The 24851-nt window shown below is 47.3% G+C and overlaps 1 protein-coding gene across 1 annotated transcript in view; it reads left to right on the forward strand.

Moving 5' to 3' along the window:
* Positions 1-4236: 4236 nt before the first annotated feature.
* Positions 4237-24851, forward strand: part of Tll (nuclear receptor subfamily 2 group E member tailless) — a 50557-nt gene continuing 29942 nt past the window's right edge. Inside the window, exon 1 of the mRNA XM_077685542.1 lies at positions 4237-5026. Within this exon, the coding sequence (XP_077541668.1) occupies positions 4990-5026 (37 nt within the window). The 5' untranslated portion in view covers positions 4237-4989. The remainder of the gene's footprint in view (positions 5027-24851) is intronic.

Genomic DNA, 24851 nt, shown 5'->3' on the forward strand with positions numbered 1-24851 from the left:
CTAGCCGACGTCACATCCAGGGGGCGCCACTCAAACATCTCACCGCCAATAGAGGCGCGCGGCCGCCAAGCTCGTGCTTGCTTCAAAAAATTGCTCCTGGTGGGGTGGCTTCACCTCCACGAACAGAACTTCCCCTCAGTGCACAGCTTAGCCGGAGTATAAAGTGCGCACTGGGCAACAGCGAAGTACTTCGCCCTGAACCTTAGCAGGCTGCTCGTTATGCGGCAGCGGCTTTCCGTTGTTTTCGCGCCCATTCGTGCTTATGTGCGCGTTGACGTTTCTTCATTTCCCGCTCTTCTTCCTCCGAGCGAATGACGCGCGTTAATCTCTAAGCGAGTTAAAACTACAACAGCTGAAAACTGCGCTAGCGCGGTCTGCAGTCGATTACGCAACTTGCGAAAGAGGCAGATGTATAAAACTTGTGAAAGATCCATCGCTGCAGGCGAGAAGGAAGTGATGGGCGGTGGCGAGTAAAGTGGCTTCACCGGACTGAAACCGGGGAGGATTCAGCATATACAGCTTTCGCTGTAAAGAACGGAAAACGACAAAACCGCAAAAGTAAGCTAACGAAATAAACATTAAGCCTCTTATACATCGTCACCTTTTCTATTGCACCTAAAGAAGACATTCAAGAAAGAACAGCAGTGGACGACGACGGATACACGACTAAAAATTGCAAAAACGGACCAACTGGGCAAACCCTTGGAATTGCACAAATATGCATAACTGGCTAAGTTAGCACACTTGATCCTTGTAATGGCGTAAACAGAGATAATCGGGTGACGGAATTTAAAATTCAAGAACAAGGAAATGGAAAAAAATGACAAAGATATTATATTTACCCCCAAAACGAAGAAAAACTAAAAAACTCCACAAAGAACGACGGGTAACAGGAGTAATGGAAACTGTGCTAATTTTTGGTAGGTTTTGCTGGGCTTTGCTAAGTTTTGTTAGGTTTTGCGATGTTCTTGCTATAGGCTATAGGGTAAGTGCTGACGCGTGAGGCCAAGTTTAGCCGGATTTTGAGGCCTTTCTGGTCGGTCCACCACCCTGACAGCGGATCCCAGGGGGGAAGAAGCGATGTCGACCCCCGGCTTCGCTGTTTCTTCATCCTTGCTCAACTAGTACAAGCTGCGCCAATTGTTTATTGCGCTTTAGTACCCCAAGAAACAATATCATCCGTGGTATGGTAAGGTGTTCGCAATGTCGCTTGGGCTCACACTCCAGTAGGCGCAAAAGCCGGCTTCACTGTAAGACTGCCCTGTCTGCGGTGGTGCACTCTTTGCTGGGCAGAGTTTTTGTATCTTTTTTTTTTTCTGGCGCCACCGGACCAAGCCGAAACATTGACAGCTCCGCTGTTACATCGTGCGTGCGATTAAAAAGGCCAAAACACTCGCGTAGCGGCGGGCGCCTGTCGTGGGTATCTTGTGGGCTCGAAGCAACGGAAGCCGAAAGTAGGGCCTATTCTTGCGTTATATCTGTTTATCGCGCGTTCAAACATTTAAAGTGCTGTTTTATGATTGCTGCGTCCGGAGTTTTTCACGAAAAGCGTTGTTTCATAGTTCTTCGTGCTGCAGTAGAAGAATAGCCTCTTGATGTTACAATAATGATTGCTAGGCCTGTAAGCACCAATTAAAAAATTGCGCCCACCTCCCCGCGAGGGGAACCCTGTGTAGATGCGACTCATCGTGGGGTTCACTTGATGTTTCCGTTGGATTGATTCTGAAATCGCGTGAAACGTGCCGGAAACGCGTATGATTATTATGTTTTATGATTATTATTATGTTTTATTGGCCAATCTTGGTCAATCTCTCTAAGTGGTATGCTTTGGGCTTCGCTGTCGCAACGACCTTTACTCCATCATTGTTGCTGTAAGTGGGAGCTTCTTTTCTTTTATTTCAAGTGTTAATCATTGCCCCATCATGCGTTGTATCAGTAGCATCTTGACGTAGTTTGAATGAGTCAAGGATATAAGGCGCGTTCGTAGCATTTGATTCTGTCTCGGTTTTGTGGCGCAGTGGGAAGAGCACCATGTACCTCGCGTTCCGCCCACAGGGTCGTGGGATCGAAACCGGGCGCCGCTAACTATTATTTTTTTTTATAGTGTAGGGGGAGGGGTGCGGACGGGACAACAACGCCGTATGGAGGGACAAGGCGAGTGAATGAGATGTGTCGCATCTAAAAGTAATAAAAAGAGAACAGAAAAAATGCGGTATCAGTATACCGTTTGAGCTATGTAGGTATTGTCTTTGTAGTGAAGCAATCTTTATGCTTTGGTGGTTTCTTTAGTTATGCCATTGTCACGTATACGCAACAGCTCGAGAAAAACCAGTCCACTGTGATGCACGCGTTCCGCAGCTCTCAGGTATACCGCATGATGTACCTTCTATACGCGCGGTTGCAGAATATTTTCTGGCTCTAATAAATCCACTCCAGAGCACGGCAGGCTTCAATCCGCGCCGTTTGGAGCAGAATTCCCTCCACTGGTAAAGAGAAGCACGCGCCCTCCGACTGTAACTTCCGCAGTTGGTTTCCGGTAGTGGCCAAAGGCTACAGTAAGCATTAAAGTAAGCATTCAGTAAAAAAGTACTCTACAGTAAGCATACAGTAATACAGTAAGCATTCTTTCGCTGCATTTTTCGGGGAACTCATTGTGTGGTTGTTTGGAGAATTCGTTATATGGTTATTGCGCGCCTTTTCTGTCGCGCCCGGTGTCATAGACAAGAGAGTGCACCCGATGCTGTGCACTTCGAAAACACACCCGCACTCAATCATTTAATTTGTGACCTAGTAGTTTTATACAGTAACGGAAAAGTAACCACGTTGCTTTTTCATAGCAACTGCAACAGTAAAAATTTAATTTTGGAATCTGTAACTGTAACAGAGTTACATTTTTAGCTTAGGTAACTGTAACAAGCATACTAGGCCATAGCATGGTGAACATTTCCTTCATTCCTGTTACTCTTTACTGTAACGTGTCCATGACTGGACTGAACTATAGGAAGCAGAGGCACATTTCTGAATTATTTTGACAATAATAGTTTAACACCGCTTCGAAAGAAGATTTTGGGCTGCCCCGTAAAAGTAGGTATCAAACGCAGCACATCCAGCTAGGGCCAAAGCAGTCTGGGGCAGGAACTAGTTATTGGTAACGCATTACCGGTAACTAGTTGCTATTTCAGTAACTTGTAATTGTAAGTAGTTATTTTTATGTTAATGAAACTTGTGACACTGCTACTTTCTCACAGAGTAACTGTAACAGGAAACTTCATTTTTATGGAAAACTGCCGAATACCAACACTCTTAAAGGCCGACGTACAGTTCGCGCTTTCTACTTTTCTTGACTTTTTTTCTCTCCACCTGTCCCCTTTCCACAACACGGCTCCCCTTGCAGATTAGGAGAGGACGTCTTACCACTAGAAAACAGGTGATATCTAAGACTCTTCTTTCGTCTTTAGCGAGAAGAAACAAGAAAAAAGAAGGAACTGGAAATTATACCTTCCAAAAGAGAGAGGCTATCGGAAACCAACTTTTAAAACAACTCATCCTAATTTACAATGCGTCATTCAAATAAATGCTCCGGCACCAAGAGTGCATCAACAACAAAGTTGATAGTCCAAAATGAAGAATACACAAAAATTGTTGATGTTGGGCTGAGCGCGCCTTCTTTTAGGCTTCCTTCGTCTAGGATTTTACCACGTGCAATTTTGGCCACCTGCAAGCATTCGTACGTTCATACAAACTAAACTCTATCACTTGGTCTGTGGTCTTTCACTTAGTTTTATAAAGTAACAGAAAAGTAACGACTTGCTTTTTCACAGTAGCTGTATTTATAACAAGTTACTTTTAAAATTTTATAACTGCAACTGTAACAGTGTTCCTTTTTGGATTTGTTAACTGTAACTGCAACACCGTTACTTTTTACTGGCGACGTGCCGAGGACTGGGCCAAGGATATGAAGTTGGCTCCAAGAAAGAGCTGTAAGGTTTGTATTGATAAAAGCGCCCACAGACAAACTGGTATAAGTGGTGATAAAATTGCTGCTCCCATCCAGCAGCCTGTCAGCCTCTCAGGGCAGTACCGGCTGCTGCTCCAGAGACCGAGACAAGGCAACTACTAGAGGGCCCATTTCATGCACTCATCGGTTTCACCTTCCGCCACCGCCTGCACGTCTAACCATATGTCCGACACACACCCGCGGCTGCGTGAATCACAGACCCGCGTACAATACGGGGGTTCAGCGGTGGGACGAGGCGAGACCCTGCGGAACGCCGAAGCAGCGCCTGGGCAGCGAAAAGCCTCCCGCCCGATCTCCCGCGGTCCCGGCGTTTTCTTTCCCGCGCCGCCGCTGTGACGCCACAATGGGACGAAGCGCGCTGCGCTCTCCCCTCTCCCAAACTCTGAGCGGTGGAGCGCGACCTGACCCACGCAGGAGGCTCCGCGCAGTCAGCGTGGCTTTCCTGCTGCGCTCTCCCCGTGGCCGACCGTGCGACGGAGGCGAGGGGGAAAGGCGCCCGGTGTGATCCGTTAAACTCCGGCGGGCGGCTGCGCACCGCTATTGTCCGAAACTTGGGCGCCACCGGCCAATGACGTTCGCTGAGAAGGTAGCGGACACCCCCGTCGGAGGCGGGCGCTTGGCATTTCGGGCCGGCCTGACGCCGCGCACTGCCGCCGCATCGGAGCCAGTTCCAGGCAGCGCCTTTTGACGTCCGGGGCGTGCGTGTGCGCTTGCGTGCGGGCGCCTCACTCGCTCTCCGCTCCCGCCAGCGTCGCGGACTGGAGTCGTCGTCGCCTGCCGGGATTTTTTCGGAGCTCCTCTACGCCATCACCGCCGCGTTTAGGCTCCGCTTAATTTAACTAGAAGCGTTTCGACCTTCGTTTTGACTGTGTTTATCGTCCAAAGTGCCCTGGCGCGGCGCGAACGTGGACGCCAACGAAGCAGTCACGGATTGTGCACGGTGGAACTACCCGTGGCCCGCAGTGCCCGACATGGCCGCTGGAGTGAGCAAGCCACCCGGGACTTCTAGTAAGTTTCTGTGAATTAAAATTCCTTTTTGTAAGCGGTTTCTATATGCTTTAAAGGCGGTTTTACCACCCGATAGTGAATTTGTGAGAGTAATTTTTGCCCTGTAAATCGATACTTCGCCAGTCAAACTAAGTTCATTAATCTAGCAACGTCCATCAAGGTGTCAGTTGCGGAGATCTACACGAGGCATTCGATTCCCAGCCGCCAGCTGCTTTTCTTTTGGAAGCGAATACAAAATGCCAAAGGTTAACAAACGCTTTTAACCAACACGGCATGCCTACGAGGTGAGGTGGATAACCGTCGAAAAAGTAGGAAGCGGCATTATTTCATATTTGTGGCCACGAAGCGGTCCTCGAATCTGCAGGACTTTTATTGTGGACGAAATTCTAGACTTCGACGACCGCATCGGCTTCTCCCGCACTTTGTTGTGCACAACCGTAGACTACCTGATGCTTACCGCAGTTTTCAAGGCCAGAGGGACTAGCACGAAGGCTGACACTACTCTTGTCGGAACGCTTCTCCGAAGAATGTGTTCAGGCCCCACTGCCCGGTTTTGATGGATATGATAGAGTCAGTCCTTGTGATTGAAGCACCCACTGCATCTGGAGGTTATTTATACTGGCAGATGACGTTATATAGCGTGCCTTTGCGCTATTTTCGTGACGATTGCCCTATACCTTCGTATTTTATCCGTAAGAGTTGACGATGTCTATTTATATTGCGTCACGTGCTTTTTCCTGATTATAAGTCAAGCGACGCACTTTCAGAGCAATTCGCTTGGCGCCTGACTGCGACGTTTTTTGCATGTAAAGCTTTGTCCCGGACCCGTGGATTATTAGCATTAGATGTATCTATGTTATTAGAATAAACCTACAACCTAGCGTTGCCGTTTTACCATATTGTTAAACATGATTCATCACATCACTTTGCACCACGTTAACTTATGCCGGAGAGACTGCGTGTGGGACAATACAGTGTTTAGGAAGTAGTGAAAATTTTTTGCGAATTACCCTTTTAAACGAGGCTGGAGAAGCCTATACTAATGCTATTCCGCTTGTATATACGAAATTGAGTTTACCCACCCTTCTCCCACTCCCCTCCACTCTCCCCTCTATTCGGCCTCTTCGCCAACCTCTTTTCTTGCCCATTATTGCGGAGGCTTCTCACAGGCAACGGCATGATATTTTGTGAAATGAGAGTTTTCTCTTAGCGCAGTTACAAAAATGTATTCTGATCTAAAGAAGGAACTCCGGTGAACCTGCGAACTTGTGGCATTTCAAAAGTTACTCTTCAGAGTTTTTGAACGACCTGATGTTGTGCCCCTGGGTTGCAATACGAGATTTGAAAGCCTGCATTACATTGAACCATGTTCGGGACACAGGTATATATTACTGCGCAGAATATTTTTCACCGGTCTTTTGTGGCTTTTGAGGTTCTATTTCTTTGTTTATTGGCCCGGGAGGGCTACATGCACACTTTATGTATGTATGTTTACCAGTTTACTGTCGATAGGCCTCTAATTTTCATGAGGGCTTTCCCCTGTCATGTCAGTGACGGTCGTGTTCTGCTGCTAGCGGAATTCGATTTTTTTTGTATGACTCGCTGTTTACCTGTGAATAAGCCTGATATGTTAAAGAGTTATTTGAAAATTGGAAGTGGGTATTTTGCCGGCTGCCGGCATTTTGTTGTCACGTGAATTATGCCGGCACAACGGTGGCGCTGCCGTCACAACTGGCAGAGTGCCGGACAAATTACTCGGGCAGAAAATGCCCGCAGCCGGCATTATTCGTCTGTTGTGAGTCATGCCAGAAACCGGCAATTTCTGGTCCGGTTACTTATGCCGGCAGCTCGAATATTTTACGGAAATCGAGTGCAGTACCCTGCGCGGACACATGGACAGCAGCGGGGGTCTGTTGACTTTACTGCCGGCAACATGTATCTCTCCGGGCGAAAGTACCTGCTGGGCAAAATTTGAATAAATACGCCGGCATTTTTCGCGCCTGTTAATTATTCCGAGCACTGATTACGCCGAAGGACTGTAAAACGGGTTAGTTTTTACTTATTCTGAGAGGATGTCCTGCCTCCTAAGTGCGTCGTCGTTGCGCTATTTTTCCCACCATGAACTGATCACACCGACGCAGCCAACACTACGGTGGGTCCATCATCGCAAATTAAGGGTGCCGGCATTACAATTCGGTATATGCTGGACATAAGACGTGCATTACACAGTAGTGTTTGCACCAGCGCATTATAGTACGGGATCTTAAAAAAAAAACCGCGCATGCGCGGACATTGAGCCCTGGCATTTGTGTATTCAGCAGAGCGAGCTTTTTCTTAAATAATTTTATAATATTCGGAACAAGATCCGGAACGGCTTAGTGGTTTGGTGCTGTAATTTCCCGTCCTCACAGCGGGTCTGCCTTGCGGGCCGTGAATGGTCCCATGCCCTTCACTCCTACTCCCGATGAGGTAGCCCATAGCCTCCTTTATACTGTCCTCGACAAAGTCGCCGTCCGACAAACCCATTCCTTTCGGCGAGTTAGCAAGTTCCGTAGTATCAAGTGGAGTGGTAGCCCGAGGTCGCGAGCAAACAGGAGATACGGAGCGTAACGCCGCTCATGGTAGCCGGAGTAGTGTCAGTAAATACAGTTATCTAGTGACACTAGCCGGTAGCACAGAACAGGGCCGTTGGGGCCAGTGCTAACGTTACTATAGATAGGTACGTTGAGTCAGTGCCAGCAGAGAGAGCCGCCAAAAAAAAAAAAAAAAAAGAACCGGAATTGAAGACTCGACATCACAGAAACAACCAGCCAATCGCTCGATACTGCCAACATAAAAACAGTCGCGGAAAAAAGCCGGCTGCCGGCAAAACGTCCACTTCCTTAAAAATTTGTTACCATTCTCGCTTGTGGTTGAGTTTTACCCTATTTGCATTGAACGTTTCTGTGCGGGTGTTTTTAACACTCTTATCAGACAATCGGGCATTGTCTAAGGACGTCCTGCTGGGACCCTGGCCAGACCCGCAGTGTTCAAACAAGTCTTTCAAGGCACTGCTGGCCTTCTTAAAAGACAGCGGTTTGGCAACTAGAGTGTAGCCCAATCACGTTGTGGCGAACTATTACACATGTACTGTATACATGGCATAGGCATTTCGTATATACTTATACTATCACCTCTATGTCCATCATCATATCTGTCACCCTCTCTATCTATGCTCTTTTCCCTCTTCCCCCACTTCCACAGAATGTAGTAGGTTATATGTAGGCTATTATCTAAACTCTTCTCTTCATCGATATACCCATTCTACAACTGAAGCTAAAGGCAATTTGGGCGGTAGAAAACATGGTTACGTGGGGGAGGTGACTCATATTTCACGCATAACTTGTGGGTCAATGCGGGAACTCCTGAGCCGACGGGGTTCGCCCAAGCAGGACAACTTGGAAAAGTTTAGTTGCTTCCCCTAGAGAGCTATGCGTAAAGGGTTTCATGTGGTTGAAACAGGAAGCTTGAATATATCAGGAAAAGTCTCCTTTTTTGCCATGTAGGCGAATTTAAGCTTCTAGTTTAGAGGCCGTTCAGTTTTGTTACCATTTTGGCCTTAGAGACAAACTTTTATCAGTAGACAAAACTTCCACAGCACGTGAGGCAGGATAAGAGATAAAAATGCAGTGTGGCTGTCCACAGGAAGAAAAAAAACGTACTTGCTTCTAGCAGCCACTCAAACATTGTGTTTTAGTATCGGTGTCTCATAATGCTGCGTATTTTTCTGAACTCTGGGATCTGCGAAAAATAAATAGAGATAAATGAAACGAGTCATTTTTGCTATTTTATGCCCTAATTAAATGTTAACGACTGCAAGTCTGAAACGTTTTCTTGTCAACATTGGCATGTCGGCACTGTACTGAAATGTACTCCTAATACAGCACACTAAATTCCTGCTTCTGCAGAGGTGAATATATATGTGCGGAATAGAGGAAAAACTCTCGGGCTTCTTGCCTAATACTGTTCGGTATTATAAACAGCGGTCGCCGTTACATCCACGTGCATTTCACAGGCCGAAAAGTGAAATTGGGATCCTTGCTACCTGCTGATGGCAGTGAAATTGAATAGAGAAAAAAAACAAAAAAAACATGTTTAGTTAGCGGAAGTAACACACCGGGCCAAAACGCGTCGTGCAGAACGTGTACCCTCGCAGCGCATGCACTTCTGTGCGTAATAATGCGTTAAAACAGTACAAGCGCTCGCTCATCGCTGAATCGCACCGGGAGAAAAAAACTGCCCCAGAAACAAACAAACTCAGCTCGGTACTGTAAAATGGAAGATAATACGAATACGAAGGGGAAAAAAAAATCCGTTCCGCAAAGCTTCAGGGCAGGGCAAAGTGATGGCAACTCATGGTTTTACCGAGGGCGATCGAATGTTCTCGCTTAGGAATGTTCTTCGGCTTGCCGCATACGCGTGCTTAGGTGTATGGAAATTACAAAAAAATCACGATGCGTGAAAAATGGTGAGGAGACCGTGTTCAACACGACTTGTTTAGTTAGACGGCGAAATACACCAACGGCCTAGATCAATATATTTTGAATTCGCGGCTTATTAAAATCAAGAGCAGCATGATTCCGCACGGCCAATTAGAATTTAACCAATAATTTAACCAATGTAATAGGCAGCAAAAATGTTTTATCATCCATACAGTCTCGTGCAGGATTTCCGGCGTGTTGTGATTTCAAAATTCGCGCGGCAGGCTGTGCCGCTTGCTCTAGAAACGTTCTTCGTGGAGATATAAACACAACGCGCACGTTCTTTCTTCCACGGTGCGCAAAATTACATATGGTGCTAAAATTGAAATTTTATGTTTATGTAATTAGGCGCGAAAAGTCGCAATAAATTAGAACAATTTGCGCCGTGTATTTTCGTGTAACGACATTCGTGGGCCATGCTTCACCACAATGACCTGCATGAACGCTTTTAACCACAAAAGCGTCAGAAAAAGTGAACCAAAAAATGGTGGCTGCGCGTCCTTATTGCGCAATTCAAGAATGACATTCAGCTTTACGTGTCATCACACGGCACATTTTCAGCTCAAATCTATCGCCGGGTGCGGCTATTCGTCACATTTGCTCGATCGGATGCATTCCTTGGTCGCACACGTGTATTGTATTCAGCACCGGAAAAGTTTCGGCGTGTTCGACAACGGTTCCTCTGTATAGGGTACGTGTGTGAGCGTAAGCGCTCGTGGTTTACGAGGATTAAACCTGGTGAGAAATCGCTCCCCGCACAGGCCAGCTTTATCCACTTAATTAGAATCGCGATAGGCGCAAGGCAAGACCACTTTCTCATGCCAGACAAGCGTTCAATTCACGTCAGAACGATGCCGATAACTTAACCAATGTAATAGGCAGCAAAAATGTTTTCGACCACACTAATAACAGTATCCATGCAGTCTCGCGCAGAATTTCCGGCGTGTTGTGATTTCGAAATTCGCGCCGCCGGCTGTGCCGCTTGCTTTACACAAACGCTCTTCGTGGAGATATAAATACAACGTGCACGTTCCTACTTCCACGGTGCGTGAAATATATTGAACAATTGCTGTGCAGAGCCAACCTTTACACGACAATGCAGACCAGTGCTTTATTCGAACATTGGTCGCTTTTGAAGCGAAAGCTTGCTTAGTGGAACCGATGGCGTCCTGTAAGAAAACTAATGCACTTCCCCGTAGACCGATTGGTCGACCGAAAAGCTCTGATCAGATCACCGGACACACGGCGCATGCGTGAAACCGGACTTACATTGTGTCAAAATGGTTGCTCGGAAAATGAACGGTTCTAGATGACACAAAACACGCATCGGTCATTAAGAAGGGGCACAATAGTATGCCCTTCGCTCATAAACCACGTATCGGTGTACATTTATCGTAAATGCGTTTAGTACTCAGTGCGCGAGAAATCGTCGCATGGATTTGTTTTCCGTTTGCGATTTGGGCCTTCAAAAGGTTTGGCGATCGATTGGAGCCACTTTCAGCGAAGGGTTTTACGCAGATTTGACGCAGTTTTGATGCTGAGAGCATAGTTCGCTTCTCTCAACTGTCTTTAGGAAGTACGGTAAATGTTTTTTCTTCTTTCGCTATTCGTGAAGTTTCCCTGAGTTTCTTTGCCGTGTGCCGTTAACATATACGGATATATGTGCATGTGCGCCCCAAACGTGTTATTTGGTGGTCCAGCTCTGGGAAAGTTCAATTTTGCGTGTGGTGGTGCTCAAAGCGCCTTTGGTCTATTTCTGTTCTAGGTCAACATTTGCGGACATTGGAAACTCTATCCATCCTTTCCGACGAAGCAGTTTTAGCGAGTTTCAGCAATTATGTTCTTACACATATTGCGGTTGCCGCTGTTTTCTGGGCAGGTATAAAAATCTACTGCAACCATTTCTTTTTCTATAAATCTCGCACACCTTTAAAAAGCCATCGTCCTGAGTATTCCGCGGTATCTTTATAGGAACGGAGCACGTTATTATAGCCGGGAAGTGCGAAATGTCTGGTTTTCATAATTTTACACGTCTTGAAAGGTTAGTCAATCTAACACAACCGCTGATATCAAAGAACGTTCTATTTTCTCATTTGCTGAAGGCTATGTCATCAGAGCAATTCGAAGTACAAGAGCTACAGGGAAAGAAATCCGTTACGGAAGTCGCGCATTTTACTACTAAAATCCTCGAAATTCAAGTAATCACAAGTTTGTCGCATCATCCAAACATTGAGGGCCAGAACAGACTTGTGCAGGGACCGTCACAGTGTGACGTGATTCATGTGACGAACATTTTCAGCATTTCAGTCCTCACGCTCCCGAGTGCCTTTCCGTGCTTAAAATATTCTCTGTTCGGAGAAAAGTTTGACGAAATTACTCCCAGATTGTCCTTCTAAATTATACTCAAAGTCGTCAACGTAGACAGAAAATCATTGCCTCGACGTTCGCCATGGGCCGCACGCCAGAAACCACACACGGGGGGCCCAATTTTGACCCTAAGCTGACTTTCTGACCAAGCCAGGGCAACGTGGAACGCTTCATAATAACTAATATCTACATAAGTCCCTGCTGGTCGTCTGTATTTTACGTACTCTGCTTATCACGGGAAACTCGAGCATGGCATGCAGACTAAAGAATACTGTGGCTGGAAGGAGGTACAAGGTCTTCTTAAGGGTAAATTTGGGGTAAAAGTTCGCCCTTCCTTAGTTCGTTCGCGTTACCGGAGTCACCCATGCACAAATTCAGCTTATTAAAGCGGCAGTCGGGTTTGGTGTCTTCGCATTATAAGTAGCCGTCGCGTTAATCATCCACGTGACCAGTCCAGGCGACGGGGTTTCTTTCCGATGACTAAGGGAAGGTATCTGTCACCGCCAGTGGCGGTGATTATCCATTTTACTCTGCTCCTGTTGGCTCGAGTGCACATGGGATGACACTGCGTCATTCACCCTCTTGAATTCTGTGGATTTCCAGGACCCCGAGGCAGCTCAATGGCCTGCCCGACACCACAGCCAGGATCGACTGTATCATTCGTATCGGCACTGAGAGTGATCTGTGCGTTAATTATCACGTCACACATCTTCCGGAAACACAATCACTCGTAACGCCAGCGCAGTGTAGGGCACGATGTTCAAACAGCAGTGAGAAAACGTAATCCATCCTGCGACCAAAGAAAGGCTTGCAGGAGATGCAGGGGAGCTATAACAGAAGTATTGCACGGGTTGGTAAATCATTCTTGGAACGGCACGAAAAAAGACGCGGACAAGACGTAAACGAGAGACCCATTTGTGTCCTGGTTGCGTCTTGACTGCAGATGTTTTCGCACTGTTTCAAGGATGACGGGTAATTCCTGATAGGAACAAAAATAATTACTATGTGTGCTTGTTATGAACAGAATGAAGACGTTAGAAACACAGCAGGGTCCACGAGCGCCCTTTGAAATATTATCAATATATTGCTATTACAAAAATGGGACCTTTCTATTCCTAAGGTTCGTGAGGAGTTTACTTAATTACCGACATGAGAAAAAATTCTGCGAAGTTCCGACCGCTGAAACGTATGTAAATGTGCTCTCGCTATTCACGTATATCCGAAGACCCGACTCCATCGCTTTGTCTATCGCCCCTGGCTTAAAGCTGTACGACACCTGAAGCCGCGCTATATGTCACACACCATTCGCTCTCGCGCGCGTCACGCTTGGGGCATTTCTTTTTTTCCTCCGTCAAAGTTCCAGGCGTGAGAAAGCGGGAATATAGTGCGAATCGCGGTCACGTCAAAAGCGCGCAGGAGCGGGCCTGTGGCATTGATTGGCGCTCGCTAAGCGCAGACCCGAGCCCTTTGTGACTTGCCTTAGAGTGGCGCGCCTCAATGGCTGAACGACGGCTCGTGTGGCGCGGCCCGTAATGTTCAAAGCGAGTGCGCGTATACCGCGAAAGCAAAGGCGGGAAGCTGTCACCCTTTGGCGCGCGAGGGTAACGAGAGCACGCTTGGCGGGGCTAATGGGCCGCCTTGCAGCCGCTCGCTGTCACTGCGCAAAATGGCAGCTGTCGAGCGGCAGAATAAGCGGAATAGCGCCGACGACGAGACGCCGCCAGGTTCGGGGAATGAGCCGCCGACCGCCTAATAAAGACGCGCCAAGGAAATCCCGAGTTTCCCGCCGGAACGGGGATAAATCGATCAGGCAATCAGGCGACGAGCGGCGAGCTTGGGAGACAGTCAGTTGACCAATTAGCAAATCAATCAATCAATCAATCAATCAATCAATCAATCAATCAATCAATCAATCAATCAATCAATCAATCAATCAATCAATCAATCAAACAATCAATCGATCGATCGATCGATCGATCGATCAATCAATCAAACAATCAACCAATCAATCAATCAATCAACCACATCCCATCAATGAGTCAATCAATCATATCACGTCAATGAGTCAATCAAACATACCATATCAATCAGTCAAATCAATCAATTAAGGTTCATTCGATTGATCATGTCATTCAAGGAGCAGCGCTAGTGAACAGCAAAATTAGTAATTGATCCTAAATATGGACTATGTTCTGCAAAAATTAGCTGCGTATCTGCTCCCTTCGCTACAAATGTCATCGAAGCACGATAGTCCTCTGAAGCCCCTGCCAGACAACTCTCTCTGCTCTCCATCGCCCACCTCCCAAGCTCTTCTACCCGTCTCGCTCGTCCAGCGGTAAACACGGAGGAGGCTTGGTAAAGTAAATCCAATTTTGTAGCGTTCCACTGCTCGCGCGCCATTGAATGGAACCTTTCGTTATTGTTCGGCTTGGAAGGCCGTCACGAGATGGAGACTGGTCGCGTGCTCTATTTGTATTGTTGGGTTAATGCATTGTTTTTAACGCGCACATTTTTATTTGCTATCGAAAAACCAATCAGCCGCGTATTATTAATTAAAAGAACACTGCAAATACCGCTTACTTATTGATGACCTTTTGCGTCAAATATGCCTAATGTTTTCATTTTGCTGAACAATGTTGGCAGGATCCAGAGTGCTTCCAGCTTTGTTGTTGGGAAAAATTGTTATGTATAAACCACTCGTTCAATTGTTCTTGTGCTTTTTCACCGGAATGCTGAATTGAGGGCATACATGCATACATACATACATACATACATACATACATACATACATACATACATACATACATACATACATACATACATACATACATACATACATACATACATACATACATACATACGTACGTACGTACATACATACATACATACATACATACATACTAAAATTTTCGAGCTTCAGTAGCGTAACGAAGGCTATCGTCTTTAAAACAGCGGCTGCTCCGCGGGAACAAACGAGGGAAGATGAGAAGTTGCAGACGCAAATGTTCTCAAAGCTATGAATTTGCACACAAGCGCTGTAGTGCATGCTCGTGGTTTTGCCAGCAAAGGTACGGGTAGAATCTGTCTTGAAACTCCTTGCGGAGCCCCTCTGGGGCTTTTTTAATTGTCCAGGTAATAAGCGTACAGATGTTTTGCCCTGGGGGATTTTAATGGATTGGAATGTAACGGACGCACAACGATGAATGCTCCCTCATACATGTATGCGCGTTGGCAGCACGTGGCTGTCACGTTCTCACGACCAGAGGGTGTGCGCGGTCGCCAATGATCGGAGATGATTAGATGAAACGATGGCTCGTTGGCCGACGGCACGTAGCCGACGAGGGTCTACTCCAAGAAAAACAAGATGTACAATATGTATATCGTACATAGCTGTAGAATAAGTGCACAGCATTCACACTAGGCATATACAACTTTTAATCCATAGCCATGATCGCAGTAAGGAAGTCGGGCAATACCCGCATCGAGCGACGCTCGCCTCTCTCGCCAAAAACTTCAAACTCCTCGATTTTACTACCAAAACCCTGTCCACAAAGGGTCGTCGCAATCTGAGAGTGAGGATGTCCCATTGATTAACGTAGACTAGTTGACTGATTGGTCGAATCGACAAACTTAAGTGGGTGCAGAATAGTTACGTAACCCCTTAACTCATTACCACACGGAATCTGGAAGGTGTTCCGGAAAACACAAATATAACACAAATAAACACCAAACAACTAAAAGCAAAACCGACGGCCGTAAGCTCTCGGGCGGCCCTTCATAAAGTATTCTCCATGCCGTGCAGGCCGAGGATTGTACTCCGCGCCGCCACTAATTCCTTGCTTCTTCAATACGCCGCCGCATAACGAAGTCTTGCCGCCTACCCATTGACGTATCCCAACCACGAGTCGGCAGGGTCAAACGTGGAATGAACGGGAAGTTCGCCCGGCAGCTTTGAGCAGTATAACCGCGGTACACAGAATGTCCATTGTCCCCTTTCCTACCTCTGACCACTTGAACGACCTCGGAGCTTCCTTCCGGCGCGGACATTCCAATGGCGGTGGGAGCTGTCATTAAAGAGTCAGCGGTCGCACTCCGCTGGTTTCACAAAACGAACGAGGTAAACCTCCTTGAACAGCTAATATCGCTTCCGACGGTTTTGGGGTGACAGACGCGTTTGTATTTGTCCTTTCCGGGCCTGCTCGTCGGGCGAACACAAACTCGTGGCGAACGAAATAAGGCTGCCGCGGAATTTCCTCGCGTTCTCGTGCTTAAGTCGGCCCGGCCATCGCGTACAACAATACAGAGAAACACGCTAAACCCAATGAAAGATATCTGTTTTCGGGGTGATTTTAATTAATTAAGTGAGGTGCCCGAACCTGACAGGGGGGCACGCCGTGAATGCGTCAGCGTGCCGACAATAGCACTCACCGATAGGGGAATAATAATGCTAAAAAAAAATTCGATGGCTCGGTAGCACCATGATTGTACCGCACACCCCCTTATTGCGTGTCTGTATACGTGTACATGTAACAATCAACGGCTTGCATAAACCAGTGTAAAAGGAAAATAGTGCATCTGCTCCCTGTCTCTGTCGTTCGTCCAAGTTGTCAGCGCATGCACGTTAAATTTGAGCTGAAAGTGTACCAACTGCCCTACACAAGAGCGAGTGTGTGCGTGTCGGTTTGTGTACGGGCGCGTGTGCTGGGAGCTCCGCAAGAGCGTCGGGGCATTGAAATTTGTGGAGCACGAGAAAAGCTGGAATAATCGAGCTATGGTTTTACAGCGAAGATGTATGAAACGTTACTAGAAATTAAAAAAAAAAATGGTCTTAGGGCCTCTATGCTCTCACACAAGATATATGATAATGCCAATAAAAATATCTTCCCAACAATGCATTCGCGTTTCGAGGGGAAGTCGACTTCAAAGGAGATCTGTGTAAGCTTGGTTCCTGTAAGCTGTCTTTCCTGCGTTGTGTGCTGCGCAGTGAAGCATGGCCATCTACGCAGGCAGTACGGCTACAGTCCCACTTATTACCCCTCTCCATGCTGCCTCCTCTTTCCAACTCGCGCACACTACATGTATGTTCACTTCAAGGAGGTAAACCCTGTGCCAGGACAATATCGCGTCAGACACAAAACAATTACCAGCCAGCGCGCCAAGCGAGGTGTTTCAATCCAAAACTCAGGCAAACATGCGCGTTCGGGAAGCAGGCGGAGTCACACCTTAAACTCAGGTGGAGTTTAAGGTGTGACAATAGCACAGATTGTTATCGAAAAAACCACTTTATGCCAACTGGCGGGCTCTACTCGTATGCGGCATGAACACGTGGTAAGATACTTTTAAAGGCCGTTCTAAAAAGGCAGGTTACGAATAACGCGATATGTCTATGCCCCACTTTTGATGGTTCGCTGCAAGCTATCCTACAGGTAAGTGGCGTCGGTCCAAAGAATAGTATAGCGCTCTGGGGTATACATAGCCGCCAGTTAAGGCGACATTGTATGTGCACATCCTTTTGTAAGAAAAGTGCCTGTGCTATTAAAATCTAGGTATGAAGTTTGAAAAGAAATGTTTTTCTGGCGGGGAGATATATTCTTGCTGATGAAAAAGCTAGAACTGCTGGCTTTTCAATACAACTTTTATGGGAGGGGTAACAGCGCACGTGGACGAGGGTACAAAAGGATGAGAAGACAGGTAAAGCGCCGAACTACACCGCGCTGCAAAGCACTGAAGTGCCCTGTCCAACCCTTCAAGGTGCCCCACCAACTAGCCCGCCAAGCCATCCTCGTGAACTTTTATGGGTCCAGGAAGTCGGAGACACTCCAGACTGCTGTTCCAGACGAATGCATACATTGTAAAATATAACGCATGCGGGGTATGTTACAGTAATGGAACTAGCCGTCCATTGCTTGTAGGTATACACATGGGGTGGTTTGTCACCTCCAGGCACATTTCACGGCTCGATGGAACATGCACCCATGCACCCACGAGTTCTAGTAACTTAGAATGGGCGGATCCAGCATGCCACGCCCCGTAAAGGCCGACTTGTTGGCTCTCTTGCTCGCTTCTCTGCTCCATTGCGAGTAGTCTTCGCATCTTACGAACTTTATAACTTTACCAAATATGGTGAACTGCCATTCCAACGATGGAACGTATCTATGAAATGCATGCAATTGGGAACCGATGGGAGACTACTTATCAGACGCAATTGACAGCATTGTTCTACACAGCCAACAGGTGTGCGTGAGAGAGAGGTAGATAGTTCATGTGCGCGCGTGCGTGTATTCTTGTATCTCTATAAGAACTTTACGCCCTGGGCCCCTGGAATGGAGAGTTTAGAGTCCTGTCCGCCACGGACAAAGGGTAAACTTTCCCGCAAGGCGTGCTCTCTCCGACTGAACAGCGAGGAAGCACAGGACGCTGACGCGTGACTTGGCTCAAACGCGCCGGCGCGCGTCCGTCACAATCGCCGCGTCGTGACCCGCGGAACAAACCGCCAAGTGGGACTTCTCGACGAGTTCGGCGAAAGCTTGCATGGCATTGCTCGCCTAAAGGCGAACCGCTGCCACGGCAAAGCGCGCGCACGCCCAGTTCCCAGAGCGCCGAACTGCGGCGCATTCTCCGTTCACACCAGGTTGCGTGGAAACGCCGTGGCTTCCGCGAACGTCAACGAGGCGCGCGTTAGCGTACGGCACGCCGGTCCTGGGAACTGCCGCTGGCAGCCTTTGGCGGCCCCGCCGCCGCCGCCTCCGTCGCTGTCAGCTCAGCGGCGGCAGCCTTACGTCGCGCAGCTGAACGTCAATTGCGTATCGACGAAATGAGACGCGCCCGTCTGCTGAGCGCGGAGCTCTTCTCGTTAGGGCGAGCGAGAGGCAAGTATGGACGGAGATGGGGAAGCGAGAGAAGGTGGCTACCTACCGCTCATGCCCGGACCGTGTTGAATGCGGCAGCTTTCTTGAGACAGGAATGCACTATTGCGAGTTCAAGTGCAGAGCCCGTTAGGGGCTCGCCTTGTCGTCGTAGCTCGCGCCACGGCGTACCGTGGTCAGGGCGTCCCTCGCAAGCTTCGAAAAGCAAGCGGTTTATGCAGTCATAACCGCTCAAAACTCCTGAGCAGCTGCCGCTTGTCATACATCGTGACATTATGAACAGTATAATATGAGACCTTGAACTTAACAAAAGAGAATTACCTCCACGGCACAAGCACAGACTAACCGGCATGCACCCCAGCTAGACGATATCTTTTCTCTATAGGAAGGGCACAAGAACCCCCAGCCTGCAAACACTGTTGTGGATATCCCAATCAGCAACATATCATATGGGAATGCCCTTACACTATTCCCAGCTTTCCTAAGTTACACACACCGACGCAGCATGCCATATCCCGTTAACCCAACCTGGCTGACTCTCGCCTCCACTTTTGAGGAACAGTTGGCGCTAGTGTGGTACATCAAAAACGCAGTAGAGCTGAGTTCAGCATTTGCTGAAGACGACCTGTAATTGATTTGTCTGATCCACCTTTGGTTCTAAACAGTTTTTTTTTCTCTCTCTCTGCCTCCCCGTTGTTTAGCGCAAAGAAAACTGCAGGTACATTTGAGGCAGAATATACGTTATGAGGCGGCGGCCCCAGTGTTCATTTAGTTAGGAACGCTCGTTGGGTTGGTTTTTTAGGCGGAAAAAAGTGGCAGTGCAAGAAAACAATGGCGCATTCCAAACTGCGCAGTAAGGTGCCGGTACGTACGGAATGAAAAGCAAGCACACAAAAAAAAATGTGTTTGATCCCGCTTTCATAGGAACCGGTAAAACACGAAAGTGAAATGTGCCTTCACAGGAGCATTTATTGTGCATCCATATGAACTTGCACATCGCTATTTATATTGCGTCGGTATGGCACCGTTAGACGCACCAACGTTAGACACTGGATTGCACGCGCCGGAACATTGCGTAAATCCGACTTAAATCACAGCCCCTTGAAAACCGTGCGAACGAAACTGAACCGAAGCCAAAAGGAGTAGGCGGCGGAGGGTGCCTCAATTCACCCGCGTCCCGCGTACACGAAGACGCTGGCATCGAAGCGCCAGCTGTCGGCGCTCATTAGCGTCATGATGAACTACTTCGCTTCCCTTCTCCTAGACGGCATCTGAAAAAAGAAAGTAGTGGGCGAGATATAAGGCGCATTCTTAGGCGTACTTGCGTTTGAATTTTTAGCGCAGTGGACAGAGCGCTGTGTACATCCCGTTGGGGCGAGAGTTGGTGGCTCGAATCCGGACTCAGTCGCATCAATAGAACGTTTTCTGGCGACGTCATTTCCGTGACGGATATTACGCCGGTCAGATATTGGTGTACCCGGGCATAAAACACTTTCGTGCTAAAAAAAAAAAACTCCCTCTCCCGCTGTTTCAGGCAGGGGGCGCGCGAAAACTGCGAAGGTGGGAAATTAGAATTGCATTGAACTATTCCTCACCTGGAGAGGGGTGAGAACGGGCGGCGAAGAGCGTGATGGGTGGTAGCAGTGAGCGGCTAACGGCGTCACAGCCATTATGGCGAATCACTGCTCTGAATATCCTGCAGCTTTCACGTTGAGTGAACAACTTTAATTTTTTAGGGGCGAAGCTCCTCTTGCTCCGGCCCTGACCCGTCCCTCGTTGCTGCCAAGCATGGCGGAATGATGATGATTGTGGCATGATCCCCCTAGGGATTGGCCAACCAAAGATTGGCCGAAGAGGTCAAAACGATCAACGCGTTCGTTGCTACCCAACAAGAAGGAGAGGAAGAAGAAGAGGTTGTCGTTCGTCGCCTGCGATCTCAAGACACGTACCGGGGGTACGCGACACAAGACGGTCTGCAGAAGGCGACGGCCAAGGTGGCTAAAATGTCACACACCGAATTCGCCAACTTACCAGTGGAGATTCTCATCTTCCCGAACAAGCCCTACATAATCACCACAAACATCGACGTCGTCGACGGGCTTGTCAATAGAGCGGTGGTAAGCTTGACGTGTCGAGTCTTTATATGATGTGCGGGCGAATGTTTCACGGTTTTACCGATAAGCATTTTAGCTTCGACCCTCTCATCACCATTCAGGCGGGATTTTTTTCAAAGTGCCTATCGAATGCGTTTATTGCGGCGATTCAAAGAAAGCTGGCCTACAGCCGCTGCATTGGTGTAATGACGTAATTCAAGCGCTCGAAGAACACCAAGAGCGGGAAAGAGGGACAACTCCTTAGAGCAAGTTTCCAAGCTATCTAATGGGTGTACAGCAAAAATTTCTGTCTGAGGTACATTGTGACCCCCTATTCTAAGTACTGCTTGTGTATGTTGACTACGTTCTAAAAGCATTATGGATTTATAAAAATAGTTGGAAGAGTGTTGCGGGGTCCCTTTAACACGCCGTGGTAGGACAAAAGTGACGCAAAATGTGGTATTTGATGGCAAGATGAATGCATACAACATGTGTCCAAAGGTCGACAGAGGTGCCACAGCGGGCACTCCTGTACTGACTTGCCGGCAAAGCTTGAGTTTCGTTTATTCACCTTGATTAGACCGCACAATTCCACGGGAAGAAATAATGCCGAAGGAAAGTGAGGGTGACGAAAACATTTCTCAAAGACAGCTGAACGATGATTAAAATTTGGAAGTTCAATTCATTTGTAACATACCGCGTTCTCGGAAGGTATAAACGTTCAAGCTTTTAGTCATTACTGGTAGGTGCTATTTTATTTTCATTTGAGCTGACAAACAGTCGACGCGAATTTTGTTGCACAGAACCTAATGATGATGAAAGAATGGTACGAGCAACCTGTAAAGAACGAAACGTTAGTATATAATTACTGCTATGGAAACATGGGCAGACCAGCTTTTTTATTATTCTCTCGGGACATTTCCCATATACGGTTACTCCCCTTGCGGATGTCAGATGGACACCTTAAATGGGAATGACTCGGAGCCGCTGAAGGGTCATATTAACATATAAACCGCTAACGATATGTGTCAAAACGTAAGCCATGTGCACAATCGCAAGCATAATTCCTTACCTAGCTCTAGGGTTATACTTACGCGCAGGAACAGACCATAAGAGGGCAGTCTTTCGTTGGTTGATGTCGTGACCTAGTACTATACTGTCCCTTATGTTCTTATGTTGTGGTGTTCGATGACGCGACAGGAGCTGGCGATAGCGATGAAAAGAATTACTACTTATAGCCTTTCCACTAATTCTCGGAGATCGACTAAGGAGCACACGCCTGGATCTAATGCACACGAGATATTGGTTACGTCTTGGGAGATGTAAATGGTATGAAAGAGGATAGTTAATAAAAAGCGGTGTGTGTATACGCAGAGGCAGCATCCAACGCAGTCTTCCTTTTGATTTCACGCGCCTTACATAGCCTAGTAATTATAAGAAACATTATATTGCAACACTTTGACTCTTTTTCACAAACCAAAAAACCATTAAGACGCCAAGATCCCCACTGGCATACAATTCTTCCCATTGGGCCATGTTTACCCAGGCCTGCAACTGCATGCACGGTTGTCATCGATGCTGTGGAATTTATCTGCATTCGGTGCAGCCATCTATTCCTTAAAGCCTTTTTAAGTTATGATTATACTAGCACCACTGTAGTGTATTCTGTCGCTGCAGGGTCGCTAAACGGCCACTAAAACTCAAAGCACCATCGTAGAATCGAGGGAGGAGGGACTCTCCTCAATCGCAATACACACACTTCAGAGGGACATGTTTATAGCACGCGAAGTTGGGCTGCTGGAATCATTGCTACGCTATACGCATCGAAAATTGGCGGCAAGCTTCTGCATTCACCTCTGCACCTCAGACCCGCGCAAGCAACCGCATCACACTCCTTACGCCACATCCTCAAGAGAAGATATTACAGTCGTGTGCCTTCTGCTTTTGACTGCCGTCGGATGAAACCCACCGTTCCCTGAAACCGGAAACGTGTCCTACATTTGATACGGGAAAAGCCGTTGTGGGGGATGCAAAGGTTTATGCGCTGCTGATGCTGAAACCGTTACAGAAGTAATTAATACTTATTTGTGGTTTTGGCCGTGCCTGCCTGCCTCCCTCTCGAATCTTTTACCACCGACGTGGCGATGGTCACCTGATGTTATAGAAGCCTCTCCAAGGAAAAGATATCATACAACCCGCCCCTTTTAAAGGCACAGACAACCGATTTTTGTAGAGTGCATGCCGCCTAGCTTATATGAAAGCGAGCGCTTTATGTTCTAGGGTAGTCGCAAGGAATTTCTAAGTAAACAGGTAGAAATACCTTTATTTTGCTCTAAAATTTCCAAAGTCTGAAAAGTGGCGACACGTGGTGTATAAAAGTGAAAGGTCGTTACGTGTCCAAACAACCCCGTCGATTTCAACGCGTGATTGAAAAGCCGCATGAAGGTTGCACAATATTGTTGTTTCGGCCGGGGACAAGTTTTTAAAAACTGTTTTTAATCTCGCGTGCAGTAAAAAGTGCTTTTGCTCAGCTCACCGTCATGGTTGCCGGCATTCCTTTTTGGGGAACACTTCTGGCTGGTAGATCTAAAGACTCCGATTTCAAAAGTTCTACGGCGCTATCAGCAAAACCGTTTAGATTGAGGTGTCTTATGTGATGCCCGTTCATCTGGGATAAAGATAATATGCTCGAAAAAAATCGGTTGTCTGTCCCTTTAAAATCTTTCACCTTTAGCGAGGTGGGGGATGTAACGTGTATCCGTCATGTCAAGCACCGTTTTATTTCCAAACCTCGCTCGGTTATACGTTTGCTCAGAACGATGCAAGTGCTTTGTCTCCCCGCCCTTAGCGTATACGTTGCAGTGCAGCCTTCCTGGGTTAAAACAATACTTTAATGCTGCTATATTTCACTGCAACGTTATCGGCCAGTTGATATACTGTGCCTCGGGCACTTACGCTGTCCTAGTTCATGTCGATAATTTGTTCTGCTGTCTTTACCTGTAGAGCGAAGCCAGTCGACCGGCAATATATGGCGCTAATCAGACTCCTGCGTGTGGTTGCTTAGCTCTAAACGGCATCAGACCTACTCGACAAGGCTCTCTGCTTATTAAAAAGATACTGCATATAAAACAGTCTCAAGGTGGAGCTAACTCACCTCAGACCAGTCCCTCACTTCATTCGCCGGTGCAACGTAATTACAGCGATCCATTGTTATACCCAAAACAATTTTAATGCTACATATACGCCACTTTATCATTCAAAAGCGATTTTGGAAATGGTCTCGTTGAGAATTCAGTTTACTTAAACGGAGCGAGCGCGACCAAGCGTATCGACGTGGTGATCCCCGCTGCTTAAGGAACGGCATACGGCATAGGAAAGGAACGGCATACCGGAGGATCGCATGCGAAGGAAAAGCAATAATAATTTAGGGATAGTTGGCTTTCATGGAGCAGGGGAAGTCACGGGAGCTTTCTGCCCAATGTACAATTTTTCTTGTGTTTTCTTTATATAAGCCAGTGGTCCTGGTTTCGTTTCGCATATACATATTCGTTTTTCTCAACGAGCACTGTGCTTTCCACAACAGACTGAACAGCGCACTGATTCATTTCAAGCGTGCGATCGTACTCATTACTTCTCGCTTTAATTACAAACTACTGATTTACGAAGGCCTTCGGGGCTGTTTCGAGCGCGTTGAGAGGCCAACTTTATTCTCTATAAATTACCCGTGGCGCTCACAGACAGGCCTTATTTGTGCAGAGGGTTGTCGATTAAGTTGTGTGGGAACTGCTGGCGGAAGTTTCGACTCAGGCAGCGACATTTAGAGGGCAGGTGCAAAAGAAAAAGACTAGATCGTTCAGGCGGCATGAACTCCCGTTCGCGATATATGGCGGAGAGGCCGTAACAAACGAGCTCCTTGGTTCCGCGTGTTTCCACTTGTCAAGCTCGCTTTGTGTCCCAACGGGAGCTTTGTGGCTTCCAT

The sequence above is a fragment of the Haemaphysalis longicornis genome, unplaced genomic scaffold (genome assembly GCF_048455015.1).
Source record: "Haemaphysalis longicornis isolate Haplotype H1 unplaced genomic scaffold, Haemaphysalis longicornis Haplotype H1 scaffold_9, whole genome shotgun sequence".
Taxonomy (NCBI): Eukaryota; Metazoa; Arthropoda; class Arachnida; order Ixodida; family Ixodidae; genus Haemaphysalis; species Haemaphysalis longicornis.